This window comes from Rhincodon typus, chromosome 32, assembly GCF_021869965.1.
Source record: "Rhincodon typus isolate 14 chromosome 32, sRhiTyp1.1, whole genome shotgun sequence".
NCBI lineage: Eukaryota > Metazoa > Chordata > Chondrichthyes > Orectolobiformes > Rhincodontidae > Rhincodon > Rhincodon typus.
In genome coordinates, this window is record NC_063363.1 from 1,956,902 (window position 1) to 1,972,904 (window position 16,003).

General features: G+C 44.7%; 1 protein-coding gene across 1 annotated transcript in view; it reads right to left on the bottom strand.

The window, feature by feature from the left end:
* tecta (tectorin alpha) overlaps positions 1 to 16,003 on the bottom strand; it is a 117,369-nt gene that overhangs the window by 16,719 nt on the left and 84,647 nt on the right. The window contains exons 18-22 of the mRNA XM_048615347.1: positions 14,264 to 14,862; positions 13,227 to 13,794; positions 7,931 to 8,130; positions 4,413 to 4,793; positions 2,739 to 3,022 (exon numbers count right to left, since the gene is read on the bottom strand). Coding sequence (XP_048471304.1) covers positions 2,739 to 3,022; positions 4,413 to 4,793; positions 7,931 to 8,130; positions 13,227 to 13,794; positions 14,264 to 14,862 — 2,032 coding nt within the window. The remainder of the gene's footprint in view (positions 1 to 2,738; positions 3,023 to 4,412; positions 4,794 to 7,930; positions 8,131 to 13,226; positions 13,795 to 14,263; positions 14,863 to 16,003) is intronic.

Below are 16,003 nucleotides of genomic sequence, written 5' to 3' on the forward strand. Positions count from 1 at the left end.
AATCTAACACCACTATTCCAAGAAAGGAGGCAGTCAAAAAACAGGAAGTGTTCAACCAGCTCTACACCTTGTTATCACAAATGTTAGGATGACTGGTTTATACTTTCCTGTTTTTTGACTGCCTCCTTTCTTGGAATAGTGGTGTTAGATTTACAATTTTCTAATTTTCTGGACCCTCCCAGAATCTGGAGAATTTTGAAAGATCATAACCAACAAACTACTATCTCTGGACCCATTTACTTTAGGACCCTAGGATGTAAGCCATCATGTCCAGGGGACTTGTTAGCCTTTTAGCTGTAATGGTTTTCCTAGCACCTTTTCCTTAATGATTGTAGTGTTTATGTATATCCTCCATCTTTCGTACCTCATGATTTTCAAGTATTCTTGTTTGTTGTTTGCCCTCTATTATTTGGACAGATACAAAATACTTGTTAAACATTTCTGGTATTTCTTGTTTCCTATATTAATTATCCAGTCTTGCCTTCTAAAGGGACCAACACTTGCTTTAGTCACTTTTTTCCTTTGAAACTACTTGTCAAAAAACATACTATCTACTTTTATACTTTTAGCTAGTTTTCTCTCGAACTCTAATTTTCCCTTCCTTTTCTCTGGACACTATTTGCAGGTTTCCAAAATCTGGTAATCTTCCGACCGACTATTATTTGTAATATTGCAGGTTTTTGCTTTCAGTTTGATGGTACCCCAACTTCCTTGTTAGCCACAAATGGTGTGTCATTCTTAGAGACTTTCTTTCTCAATTGAATATATTTCTGTTGAGATTTATGGAGAGTCTCCTTGAAACCCTGCTATTGCTTCTCTCCTCTCCTATCTTTTAGCCTATTTGCCAATTCACTACTCTTATCACCCTCAAATTCCACATGCTATGATCCATTCTTAAGAAGTCATATTGGACTCAAAGCATTAACTGTGTTTTTCTTTCCACAGATGCTGCAAGACTGGCTGAGTTTCTCCAATACTTCATTATTGTTTAAGATCACTGTTGTCTAGATGCTCCTTTACTAAGAGATTATTATATTTTTGTCTCATTGCATGTTACCAGGTCTAAAATAGTCAGATCCCCGGTTCATGCTAGAACCTACTGCTCTAAGAAATTGTCCTGATTACATGATATGAACTAATTTTCCAGGCTTCCTTTTCCAATATGATCTGTTCAATCTATACAAGATTAAAATCACCCATAGTTATTGCTGTAACTTTGTCACAATGCTCCCCCAACTATTTCTCCCTCGATGTACTGTCCTACAGTGTAATTGCAATCAGGGGGTGCCCAAACTACTCCTACAAATGAATTTTCACTCCTTCTGTATCTTGTCTCTACCCATACTGATTCTACATCTAGATTTTCTGAAATAATATAATTTATCACGACTGTATTAATGTCATCCTTAATAAACATAACTATCGCACTACTCTTTCTAGCTTCCAGTTCTTCCAAAATGTCTAATACTCCAGAATATTTAAGAACTAGACTTGGTCACTTTGCAACTGAAACTCTGAAAGACAAAGAGAAATGAGAATTTTATCTTAAAATCTTGGCATCATACAACACAGAAGAGGGCCTTCAGCCCATCAAGTCTGAACTAACCTAGCTACACTAATCACATTTTCCAGTACTTGGTCAATAGCCTCAAGTTATGACCTTTTAAGTGCTCATCCATATTCTTTTTACAGGTTGTGAGGTTTCTTGCTGCTACTGCCTCAACGGCAATGCATTCCAGATTCCCAACACCCTCTGAGTGAAAAAGCTTTTCCTCAATTCCCCTCTACATCTCCTGACCTTCATCTCAAGATTATGCTTGCTTGATCCTTCAACTAAGGGAAACAGCTGCTTCCTATTCACCCTGTTCCATGCCCCTCAGTCATATACATCCAATCAAATCCCCTCTCAGCCTTCAATGTGTTAAAGAAGACAACCCAAGCCTTTCTAGCCTCTCTTCATAACTGAAATGTTCTATCCCTGGCAACATGTTGATGAATCTCCTCTGCACCCCCTCCAGTGCTATCATATCCTTCCTATAGTGTGGTGCCCAGAACTGCACACAGTGCTCCAGCTGTAGCCTAACCAAAGTTTTGTTTAGCTCTAACATAACCTCCTTGTTCTTATAGTCTATGCCACGACTGATAAAGGCAAATGACCTATATGCTTTCTTAACTACCCTATTAACCTGTCCTGCCACCTGTAGGGATCAGTGGACAAGCACCACAAGATCCCTCTGTACCTCTGAGTTTCCTAATGTCCTGACATGCAGTGAGTAGTCCCATGTCTTGTTACTTCTTCCAAAGTGAATCATTTCCCACTTTTCAGGGTTAAATGCCATCTACCACTGATTTTCCCAACTGACCAATCCATCTAAATCCTCGATTTCCTCACTGTCAATCACCCAGCCAATCTTTGTGTCATCTGCAAACTTATTTATCATCCCCTGCCCCTAAATTTTCATCAATATCGTTTACATACATCATGAACAATAAGCGACCCAACAGTGGTCCCTATGGTACACCACTGCACACCAGCCCCCAGGCAAACAGCCTTCCACCACCCTGTGTCTCCAACAACTAAGCCAACAGCCACCAGAGATTAGCGGAGTGAGGGATGATATTAACAAAATTCTTGGGCAGCTTGATGCAGTAGATGCTCCGTTGCTGTTTCCCCAGGTGGTAGTTCTAAAACAAGGAACACAATCTCAGAGTAAGAGGGTGATCATTTAGAACTTTACCTGTTCTGCATGCCATTGGTTTTCCAACTCTTTGCCAATTCCAAGACAGTTTGTGCTGGTTTTCCTCGAGAACTTAAATCATCATCACTGGGGTTTCCATTAAAATTTCCACAAAGACCACACACCTTGTTTTGTAGACGTTCCCCCATTCTGATAGACAGCAAATTAAACCAGTTGTATTGGATCTGAATACCTTGAACAGTATCAATGATTAGAAATCCCTCAGCAGTCGAGATCTTTGTTAGTCCTGTGGCAACAGGAATTGTAACAATGGTTCCATTCACCTGGCAGATAGGATAGTATTAGTTATAGTTTTGGGAAGAGGCATAGTTCTGCACATTTCTTCATCAACAGAGGTCTCTTCTTACATAGGACATTATGAATAGTTTGGTGAAGATTTTTTTGAGCAAGTATTTTCAGCAAATTCACATAGATTAACTTTTTAGTTATCAGGGGAATGTCCAGTTTTCACTAGCTCACAAGGGAGAGACTACAAAAATAGTTAGCCAAGTTAGTCAGTGATTTAGGGAGAATTAGCCAGAGAGATTGGAAGAGGCAGACAGAGATAACGGAACAGTTTGAGTTAGAGAAAAGGACAGAGAGTGAGAATGTAGGTGAAAGAATAATTGATGAAATGAATAAAGGGAAGAGAGAATAGGAGATGACCAAGAGAAATGATTGAGAGAATTAAATGAAAGAGAATCAATGTAAGATAGAGAAGGAATTTAAGATGCGTTGAGAGAATAATTGGGAGTAGAAATTTATAAATAACTTTGAGATATTATGTAAGGAAATTTAAAGTGGTAGAAGAATGTGACACAGTAAAAGAGGAAATTAATGAATATGAGAAAACATAAAATTGTGGGGGAGAAATAATTGTGAAGAAATAAATGGAGAGTTGCAGTTATACAGTGCCTTTTGTAACTTCAGGATATCCCATGGCACTTTACAATGAATTAAATACTTGGGATAGTTATAGTGCGGAAAAAGTGCCAGCCTATTTGGCTACAGCTACTGTCACAAAAACAACATGATAATCCACTGATAATCTACTTCAATGATTTTGGTTGAATGATGAATATTCAGCAGGAAACTGAGGAGAATGTCACTGCTCTGATTTGAATATTGCTGTGTAATCTTTTATATTCACCTGAAAGTTACAAACAAGTCCTTAGTTTAATGCCTCCTCTGAAACACAGAACTTCTAGCACTACAGCAGTCATTCTGCACTGCACCAGCCTCTGCAAGTGACCTCAAACCCACAACCTTTTAATTCAGGGGTTAGAAGGCAACCTATTGAGCTGTAGCTGAAAGCAAGAAGGAAAGCACAAGAGGCAATGAAAGTGACATGTGGATTATTTATGTATGAGAAAATAAAACGTATGCTTGCATAAAACATTCAAGTGAGGGGATTAAGAAATAGATGTTACAAGGTGACAATGAATGTGAGAGATAGAGTAATGAGGTAGGAGAGGATAAATGTTAGAGAATATATGGAGGAAATGGATGCAACAGATTGGGAATTAATGGGAGAGAGAAAATGTATTCACAAAAGAATGAATGTACAAGTAACACAAATGTAAAGATTAGACAGAACTGTTGGTGTATCAAAATGACAGAGTGAAAATGCATGAGCAAGAATCAATGTGCAGACAAAGGAGTGTAAAGGTTTACCTGCACATTGTTGCCTGAGATGAGAATCTGTTCTTCATTGATATACAGGTAAACAGGGGAGATCACAGTCATGTTGGGTGAACTCCATTTGTCAAAATTTACAATCAGTTGAAAGGATATGTCTGGAAGTTTGTGACAAATTGTGGAGAGGACAAATGAACAGGCAGCAGGAAATCGCAGGAATGCCCCGTCAAAGGTCTGGAATATGCCTCCCCCAGCAGCGATGCAAGAAGAGTCTTTCTTACTGTAGCAGCCTCTGATTCCATTGCGGATTAAACATGATTCCTCATTCTTGCATTGGCGTGAATCACACTGGACCATATTGCGTCCCATGCAGCGACAGTGTTTGGAGCAGTTAGTGTTCCAGAAAAACTGCCCTGGCTGATAAAGACAAACATTTTCAGGAAAACCAAACCCAACAAATGACCCTATTCACGGGACAGCAGAGAACCTGTAATTGATTCATTTTTATATCAAATGATAAACTCATCACTGGTCCCAGTTACATAGATTGTTTAAAAAAAAGTACACAGGGTTAAGCAATCCCAGAGCCAACCGATCAGATCTAAGCTTCACACTCTTGAACATTCAGTTGCAAATAGTGGTGGACAATTAAACAACTTACTGGAGGAGGCAGCTCCAAAAATATCCCCATCCTCAATGATAGGAGAACCCAGTCGTACAGAATAAAAACAAACAGACAGTTGAAGCACTCACAGCAATCTTTAGCCAAAAGTATAGAGTGGATAACCCAACTCACCCTCCTCCAGTGGTCCCAGCATGACAGAAAGCAGAGTTCAGCTAATTCAGTTCACTCCATGTGACATCAAGAAACAGTTGGAGGCACTGGATACTGCAAATGATAACATTCCAGCAACAGTACTAAAGAACTTTGCTGTAGAACTTGCTGTACCCCTAGCCAAGTTGTTGTAGTACAACTACAATACTGGCATCTCTCCAGCAATGTGGAAAATTGCCCAGGTATGTCCTGTACACAAAAGCAGGACAAATCCAACCCGCCCAATTACCGCCCCATCAGTCTCCTCTCGATCATCAATAAAGTGACGGAAGATATCATCGATAATGCTATCAAGTAGCACCTGCTCAGCAATAACCTGCCCAGTGACGCCCAGTTTGGGTTCTACCAGGGCCACTCAGCTCCTGGCCTCATTACAGCCTTAGTCCAAACATGGACAAAAGAGCTGAATTCCAGAATGAGGTGAGAGTGACAGCCCTTAAAATCAAGGCCATATTTGACTGAGTGTGGCACCAAGGAGCCCGAGTAAAACTGGAATCAAAGCATATCAGGGGAAAAAACTCTCCACTGGGTGGATCATATCTGGCACAAAGGAAGATGGTCGTGGTTGTTGAAGGTCAATCATCTCAGCTCCAGGACATCTCTGCAGGAGTTCCTCAGGACAGTGTCCTAGGCCCAATCATCTTCAGCTGCTTCATCAAGGACCTTCCCTCCATCATAAGGTCAGAAGTGGGGATGTTCGCTGATGATTGCACAATGTTCAGCACCAATCATGACTCCTCAGGTACTAAAGCAGTTCATGTTCAAGTGCAGTAAGACCTGCACATTATCCAGGCTTGGGCTGACAAGTGGCAAGTAACATTCATGACACACAAGTGAGGGGCAATGATCATCTCCGACAAAACAGAATCTAACCATTGCCACCTGACATTCCGTGCCATTACCATCACTGAATCACTGATTATCAACATGCTGGGGATTACCATTGACCAGAAACTCAGCTGCACATTAATATCGTGGCTACAACAGCAGGTCAGAGGCTAGGAATCTGCAGTGAGTAATTCACCTCTTGACTCCCCAAAGCTTGGCCATTATTTACAAAGCACAAGGCAGAGTGTAATGGAATATTCCCCACTTGTTTGGATGGGTGCAGCTCCAATAACACTCAAGAAGATTAACACCATTCTGGACAAAGCAGCCACTCGATTGGCAACTCCTGAAATATTCACGCCCCCCACCATCATTGATATCAGTGTGTACCATCTACAAGATGCATGGCAACAACTCACACAGGCTATTACAGCAGTGCAAGGTAGTAGATGCATGGGAACACTAGCCCCATTAGGTGTCCCTACAAGCCATCTCGTCTTGGAAATATATCACATTTCCTTCACTGCTGCTGAATCAAAAATTTGGAATTCTCTCCCTAATAGCATTGGGGATGTTCCTACTCCCCAAGGACTACAACAATTCAAGAAGGCAGCTTCAACAACCTATCCAAGCGCAGTTAGGGATGGACAATAAATTCTGGTCAAGCCAGTACCATGCACAGTGCTGAGAAAGAAGAAATGTTTAAACATGTTTCAAAGAGAGAGGATTTCCATCATTTTCAGCTTGAACTGTGTTATGATTCCAAGAGACAGTAATAAATGGATAGTAAAGTTACATCCCAAAGTCAAACCTGTATTGATAAACCAAACATTTTATTTTTGATGTTTGCTTACCATGGAGGTCAGTCACTTAACATATTCACAAGTTGCAATTTAACAAAATTAACAAAAAAATTATTACAAATGAAAAAAAAACTATACTAAACTGTACAAGAACTATTTATAAAGAATCTTATCACAAATATCAGCAATAAAGATTTACCCTCAACAAAAATCTCAAAAGTACTCAAACTTCAGTGAAGGATCACCGTGTCTCCATTTTAAAGTTCCTTGTTCTGTTACTCAGGACTTGTTCCCCAGCCCTGACTGTTGAGGAGACTGCTAACACTGGCAGCTCTCTCTGACTCAACCTGCATACATTTACTTGACCTTCTAGTTGCTTTGTCTTTCGGTATTTTGGACTCCGGTCGCTAGGGCATCAGCGGTCTTTTCTCTCTTGTTTTTAATGCAATGAACTGTTCACCTCAATTATTACTCCACTGCTGTAAAACCTTATGAAAAATGTATGTATCAACAGACTTCAGGCACCCTGTCACTACTCACAGAACAAATGTAAAATTAAACTGAAGCCATATCTTCCCTCATGACACACACAATCTAGAAATACAAACCAAGCTTAAAGCAGTACATAGACATTTGGAGCAGGAGTAGGCCATTCAAATCCTTCAAGGTTGCTCGACTTGGTTCTGTCCACTTTAGAACCCAAGTCTCCCAATAACAATATATTACAAAGCTCCATCAAACCAGTCCTTGGGAAAATCTTTCAGGTCCTCGAGTGCTGCTGCTGCTGCTTTTAATTCATCTACAGTTGATCCACATCTCAAGTTTTGAACCCACCTTGGTTCTTTATCTCTTAAAACCTTTGCCAATTTGAAATTATCATTTGACCTCTGACTTCAAAGGCTTTTTGAGGGAGAGTTTTAAATTTTCTTTACACGTCACATGAAGAAATTATTCCTTATTCCTGGCATGAATTATAAAGTTCTGTCCTTGTTCTGGACATCCCATCAGACAAAATAGTTTCTCTTTGAAAATTTTATCAAATCATTAAGTCTGCAAAGATCCAGCTTCAGAAGAACTTTCTGACCTACCTCATAGTAATTATCATCTGCCAAGCAGCCGCAGTCCTGGGGCAGGATGCACGTTCTGCCATTGAGCAGGAAGCCATCGTTACACTGACAGCCCTCCACACAATAACGACTGCAGTCCTGGTGAGTTTTGATGGTGCCACACCCCGGTTGGCACACAGACATACAGCTCTCATAGTGACTGTTTGCAGGACAGTTGATCACTATGGGAAGGAAATCAAATGCAAAACATTTACTAAAAAATAAATTCAGTATTGTAATTTACCATTTGGATTCCATTAATTTAACTTAATTGTCCCCGAATTGTTTCCACTTAGCAACAGCCTTCTCAGAAGCAAATGTGTAACTTTATTAAATATGGCCCACATCAGGATTCAAATGCCTCACATTTTCATTAATTAATCACTTGAAATAGGTTGAATACCAATGATTCTAAAGCCTCTAGTTTAAAGTTTGAAGAATTATTTTCCAAGATCCAGACAGCTTGTTAACCAAAAATTAGCATAAAATAGTTAAATTTGTCATCAACGAAAGTAACCAATCAGGACAGTCGAGTATCCCATTGAGCAACTTCCTAACCCCATCAAATTCAGCACAAATCGACCCAAGGTCGAGCCAATGGGAAAAACGGTAATAATCCCAAGTTGGAAACATTTCCCCTTATCCTAATTCAATAAAATCAATAATACATTAGAGTAATTCCCCAAATAATACAAAATAACCACTTTGTCCAATGATATTGCAGAGTAACATTTACCCAGAATAAATTCCAATCTTGACAACTGCATCTTGTGTTTGTACCCATGCAGCAACAGGATAAAGGTCCCTTCAATCAGTTTAACAACAATCAATAACCTTGACCAACAACTCAAAAGAAGGCTTCTTCCTCATCAAATGTCAGTGTACAGTAAAAATGCCAAGAAACAGCATAAATCAGGACTGATTCCACTGTTCCACTTTCTAAATGTATGCAAGGATTTCAAAAGACATTTGAAAAGGTGCGACATAAACAGGTCTGCCAGTGAAGTTAAACCCCAGAAAACAAAAGGGGTAGTGTCTGCAGGGGTATCACATTGGTTAAGTGGCAGGAAACAGAGTACTGATGAACAGTTTTTTTTAAACTGGAAGAACGTATACAGCTCAATTCTGCAGAGATTGGTATTGGGAGCACTGCTGTTCTTGCTAGACATTCATTGGCCAGGCTTCAGTACACAGGTAAAACTTCATATTTGCAAAAAGAAACTTGAAAGTATTATATACAATGAGGAGGATAAAGATAGACTTCAAGACGACATTTAATGCAAAAAGTGTGAAGTGATACATTTTGGGAAGAAGCACAAGGAACGACAATATAAACTAAAGGGTACCTTGAAGGGGATGCAGGAGCTAAGGAATGCAGGATATATTAATAGAACTCATTGAATGTGGAAGTGTAGGTTTAAAAGTGGTTAAGGATGTACAGGATCCTGGGCTTCATAAACAAGCAGAAAGAGGTGAACTTTAATATGCTGGTTCAGCTTCAATGGGAAAATTGCATCCAGTTCTGGGCATGACACTTTGGGAAGGAGACAAACACATTAGATCAAGGGCAGAGAATATTTGCAAGGATGGTCCCTGAAATCAGACACTTTAGAAGGGAGACAACAAGGTGCAGGGCTGGATGAACACAGCAGGCCAAGCAGCATCATAGGAGCAGATTTGCAGAACACCTATGCTCGGTTCGCAATAAACAACTGCACCTCCCAGTCGCGAACCATTTCAACTCCCCCTCCCATTCCTCAGACGACATGTCCATCCTGGGCCTCCTGCAGTGCCACAATGATGCCACCCGAAGGTTGCAGGAACAGCAACTCATATTCTGCTTGGGAACCCTGCAGCCCAATGGTATCAATGTGGATTTCACAACTTTCAAAATCTCCCCTCCCCCTACCGCATCCCAAAACCAGTCCAGCTCGTCCCTGCCTCCCTAACCTGTTCTTCCTCCCACCTCAAGCCGCACCTCCATCTCCTACCGACCAACCTCATCCCACCCCCTTGACCTGTCCATCCTCCCTGGACTGACCTATCCCCTTCCTAACTCCCTACCTACACTCACCTTTACTGGCTCCATCCCCGCCTCTTTGACCTGTTTGTTTCCTCTCCACCTATCCTCTCCTCTATCCCTCTTCTATCCGCCTCGCACTCTCTCCCTATTTATTTCAAAACCCCCTTCCCCTCCCCCTTTTCTGATGAAGGGTCTAGGCCCGAAACGTTAAAAAAAAAAGCCTCTCTGCTCCTATGATGCTGCTTGGCCTGCTGTGTTCGTCCAGCCCTGCACCTTGTTGTCTCGGATTCTCCAGCATCTGCAGTTCCTACTATCTCTGATTCAACTTTAGAAGGGAGTTCCGGTTGGTGAAGCTACGGCTCTTTACAGGAGGTGCGTTAGAGTCTGGGCAGAGTTGATTAGAAGAAAGTGTACACATGGACAGAAATACTGAGAATCAGACTGATTGCCTTTTGTGCTTGTGCCAATGTGAGGGAGGGCATTTTCACAGCCAGGCTAGATAACAGGAGCTGGTGTACAATAGGCCCACTGGCCTCCTGCTGCTCAGCAGTAATTCCGTGATTCACACCAAGTGGTTCACAGCAGGAGGGTAAGGCCTAAGGGTCGTAGGGCAAGGTTCAATGGAGGCTTTCAAAAAAGGGGATAACAAGGTGTAGAGCTGAACACAGCAGGTCAAGCAGCATCAGAGGAGCAGGAAAGCTGACGTTTCGGGCCTAGACTCTTCTTCAGAAATGGGGGAGGGGAAGGGGATTCTGAAATAAATAGGGAGAGAGGGGGAGGCAGATAGAAGATAGATAGAGGAGAAGATAGGTGGAGAGGAGACAGACAGGTCAAAGAGGCGAGGATCGAGTCAGTAAAGGTGAGTGTAGGTGGGGAGTTAGGGAGGGGATAGGTCAGTCCAGGGAGGGCGGACAGGTCAAGGGGGCAGGATGAGGTTAGTAGGTAGGAGATGGGGGTGGGGCTTGAGGTGGGAGGAGGGGATAGGTGGGAGGAAGGACAGGATAGGGAGGCAGGGACAAGCTGGGCTGGTTTTGGGATGCGGTTGGGGGAGGGGAGATTTTGAAACACCACCAAAACATCATCTACCAAACCATCCACAACCTCATCACTTCAGGTGACATCCCACTCACAGCCTCCAACCTCATCGTTCCCCAACCCTGCACCGCCAGTTTCTATCTCCTTCCCAAAATCCACAAACCTGACTGCCCTGGTCGACCCATTGTCTCCGTCGGCTCCTGCCCCACTGACTTATCTCTACTTACCTCAACTCCATTTTCTCCCCCTTGGTCCAGCAACTCCCCACCTACGTCCGTGACACCACCCACACCCTCCAGCTCCTCCAAAACTTCCGATTCCCTGGTCTCCAACACCTCATCTTTACCATGGACATCCAGTCCCTATACACCTGCATTCCCCATGCAGATGGCCTAAAGGCCCTCCGCTACTTCCTGTCCCGTAGGCCTGTCCAGTCCCCCTCCACTGACACCCTCATCCACTTAGCTGAACTTGTCCTCACCCTCAACAACTTCTCTTTCAATTCCTCCCACTTCCTACAGACAAAGGGGGTGGCCATGGGTACCCGCATGGGCCCAAGCCATGCCTGCCTCTTTGTAGGTTATGTGGAACAATCCCTCTTCCGTAGCTACACTGGCCCTAAACCCCACCTCTTCCTCCGTTACATTGATGACTGTATTGGCGCCGCCTCGTGCTCCCACGAGGAGCTCGAACAGTTCATCCACTTCACCAACACCTTCCATCCCAACCTTAAGTTCACCTGGACCATCTCTGATGCCTCTCTGTTTCCATCTCTGGCAACCAGCTGAAAACCGATATCCATTTCAAGCCTACTGACTCCCACGGCTACCTAGAATACACCTCCTCCCACCCACCTTCCTGCAAAAATGCCATCCCCTATTCCCAACTCCTTTGCCTCCGCCGCATCTGCTCCCAGGATGAGGCATTCCACTCCCGAACATCTCAGATGTCCTCGTTTTTCAAGGACCGCAACTTCCCCCCCTCAGTGGTCGAGAACACCCTCGACCATGTCTCCCGCATTTTCCGCAACTCATCCCTCACACCCCCTCCCCGTAATAACAACCAAAACAGAATCCCCCTTGTTCTCATGTACCACCCTACCAACCTCCAGATCCAACGCATCATCCTCCGACACTTCCGCCATCTGCAATCCGACCCCACCACCAAAGACATTTTTCCTTCCCCACCCTTATCTGCTTTCCGGAAGGACCACTCTCCCCGTGACTCCCTTGTCCGCTGCACACTCCCCTCCAGCCCCACCACACCCGGCACTTTTCCCTGCAACCACAGGAAGTGCTACACCTGCCCCTACACCTACCCCCTCACTCCCATCCCAGGCCCCAAGAAGACTTTCCACATCAAGCAGATGCTCACCTGCACATCTGCTTATGTGGCATACTGCATCCACTGTTCCCGTTGTGGCCTCCTCTACATCGGGGAAACCAAGCGGAGGCTTGGGGACCGCTTTGTGGAACACCCATGCTTGGTTTACCACAAACAACTGCACCTCCCAGTCGCGAATCATTTCAACTCCCCCTCCCATTCCTTAGACGACATGTCCATCCTGGGCCTCCTGCAGTGCCACAACGATGCTATCCGAAGGTTGCAGGAACAGCACCTCACATTTTGCTTGGGAACCCTGCAGCCCAATGGTATCAATGTGGACTTCACAAGCTTCAAAATCTCCCCTCCCCCTACCGCATCCCAAAACCAGCCCAGCTCGTCCCCGCCTCCCTAACCTGTCCTTCATCCCACCTCAAGCTGCACCCCCACCTCCTACCTACAAACCTCATCCCGCCCCCTTGACCGGTCCGTCCTCGTGGACTGACCTATCCCCTCCCTAACTTCCCACCTACATTCACCTTTACTGGCTCCATTCCCGCCTCTTTGACCTGTCTGTCTCCTCTCCACCTTTCTTCTCCTCTATCCATCTTCTATCCGCCTCCCCCTCTCTCCCTATTTATTTCAGAATCCCCTTCCCCTCCCCCATTTCTGAAAAAGAGTGTAGGCTCAAAACATCAGCTTTCCTGCTCCTCTGATGCTGCCTGGCCTGCTGTGTTCCTCCATCTCCTCACTGTGTTATCTCTGACTCCAGCATCAGCAGTTCTTACTACCTTTGAATGAACATTGAGAAGCAGACAGTGAAGGAGCCCTCACTCAGTGAGATGTAAGAGTTTTGAAGTCAGGAATATGAGAAGGTGAGGTGACACTGAGACTTACTGCACATGGTCAGGTTTCTCCAGCCGGCCAGAACAATTCCCTGAGCCTGGCAGCTGCTGCCATAGCTCTGAAGCCAGTTACAGGCGGTTTGCCGGTCTCCACGGTCGATGCACGTGTCGAAAATACAATTGTGGTAAAAGAAAGTGGGATTCACCTTCGCGTGACAGCGGCTGAAGACATTGTCTTTGGACACAATGAGGGCACAGAGTTGCAGCACATCCACAGGGAGATTGAGTACCTGCTCACAAGAGGGGCAAACCCGGTCACAGCCCAGCTCACAAAACGCAGTCCTCGCCACCATCCAGCTCTCTGCAAACTCCAGCAGATCTCCCGCGATCTCGCCGTCGGCAGTCTGGAGATCATCAGCCGGATCTCCATTGAACTGGCCACACAGACCCCGCGTGGAATTGAAGAAGATCCTGGGGACGGTCACCGTTAGGAACGTGTTCCAGTCATAAATCACCTTGAGACCAAAATCCGTTTCCAGAATCAGGTAGAAACTGAACGAGTAGAGATTGACCTCGCCATGACCCAGTCTGAGGGGCAGATTAACCCGCTCCTTGTTCACCTGCAGAAGGAAAACTCTCCAGTTAATGATCAATGGGGCAGATCGTGGTCAGGATTAGCAATGCACACTGGCTCCTACGATGCTCCCTGGTGGTGACCATTCCTTGGGACTTCAGGTCCCAACCGCAGGTCCCACCCGCCCTGGAGGGATCCCATATCCTCTCCAAGTTAAATTCATTGGAAAGTACCCAGCAGCATCCCCGCACTCCCTCTGCTGATCTACTCCATGATCTGGTTGGTTTCTATGGGCACCCCGTCAGCTTACCACCCCCCACAGCAATAAGTGCCCTCATCCCCTGAACCAATAAAACAGTAATGTGCCAAGAATTATCCAATTCCCCTGGAAATGCTGAATAAGGGACACAGAGAAGCCTCATTTCCCAAGTAGTACCTGATATTTACTGCCCCTGTTTTGCAGAGCTTCACAGATTTGGGACTCAGCCCCACTCCCCTGCCTAGTCCTTGCTCACCATCACTGTGTGTTTGTAGGCTTTGGAAGCGGTGATACTGTAGCTGTACACCTTCACCTCGACTTGATGAAGCCACAGAGCCAATGATGTGTTGCGGTCTTCATTCTCAGCTTGGACCAGGAAGTGGGGCAGATGTGGGGAGCTGGGGGACACAGTGCTGACGATGTGGGAGCAGGTACTTTGCAGATCATAGGCCAGAGTGTCAAAGGTGTACAAGTGGCTGTAACCGGACACGATGCAAACAGCCTCTGTGCGGGGAAGGCAGGAAAAGAGGTCAGGTCCACCAGAGCAAAACTCATCAAGACGACAGGAGGCGCTCTCACAATATACCGCATTGTCAGAGCCATTGCAGTAGCAGCGAGTTTGACAGTCTCTGTCCAACCAGAAAGTTTCATTGGTCCTGACCTCCAAACCTTCGTAGATACAGCCGCAGTGGCTCTTTGGAATACAGTGACCGTCTTTTAGGACAAAACCCTGGTCACACTGACAGCCCTCCACACAAGGCAGCGTACAATCCACATCCTGCTCCAGGGAGACACAAGTCATTGGACAGGCGGAGGTGCATTCGGCAAAGTGGCTATGGTCAGGACATGGAAGAGCTAATGGAAAAAGAGAGCAAAGGTTAAAGAGGAAGGGTTTTGGCCACCTTCAGTCCTGGTCACTTGACCCTTCTTGGCAAGAATCTCCACTCACTGGAAACTGGCCTCTTGTCAGGGGCCCCAAAATCCTACCCTATTCTGGGCTGAATTACCTGAGCTCAGAAATCCCAAAGTTGACCTTGATTACAAAAGACGAGGTACTGGAGATCCTAGAAAGCATAAAGGTAGATACATTTCTGGGACCTGATCAAGTGTATCCCAAAACATTGTAAGAAGCTAGGGAGAAAATTGCAGGGCCTGTGGCAGAAGTACAGTAACTCAGTGGTTAGCACTGCTGCCTCACAGTGCTAGGGACCTGCTTTCGATTCCACCCTCAGGCGACCATCTGTATGGTATTTGTATATTGTCTCCGTAGGTCCTCTCTGGGTCCTCTGGTTTCCTCCCACTGTCTAAAGATGTGCAGGCTAGGTGAATTGGCCATGCTAAATCACCCATAATGTTCAGAGATGTTTAGGTTAGGTGGGTTAAACATGGGGAAATGCAGGGATAGGGGGCTGGGGTTGGGTGGGATGCTCTTCGGAGGGGCAGTGTGGACTTGTTGGGCTGAATGGCCTGTTCCCACACTATAGGGATTCTGTGATCGACAGCTGCAGGTGAGGTGCCAGAAGACTGGACAGTGGCTAATGTTGTGCCTTTAGTTAAGAAAGGCTGGGAACTATAAACTGATGAGTCTGATGTCAGTGGTGGCTAAGTTGTTGAAAGACAGGATCTACATGCATTTGGAAAGGCAACTGATCAGAGATAGTCAGCATGGCTTTGTGCATGGGAAATCATGTCTCTCAAACTTGACTGAGTTTTTTGAGGATGTGACTAAGAAGATAGAGGAGTGCAGAGTGGTATAGTTGTCTACATGGACTTCAGTAAGGCCTTTGATAAGGGTTCCACGTAGTAGACTGGATAGTAAAGTTAAATCACTTAGGATTTAGGGACAGCTTGCCAACTGGATACAAAATTGACTTGACGGTAGGAGACAGAGGGGGGTCATGGAAGGTTGTTTTTCAGCCTGGAGGTATGTGGTCAGCAGTGTTCCACCAAAATTGATGGTAAAGTAGGCAGTGGGGAAGATTATTAAGGTTACAAA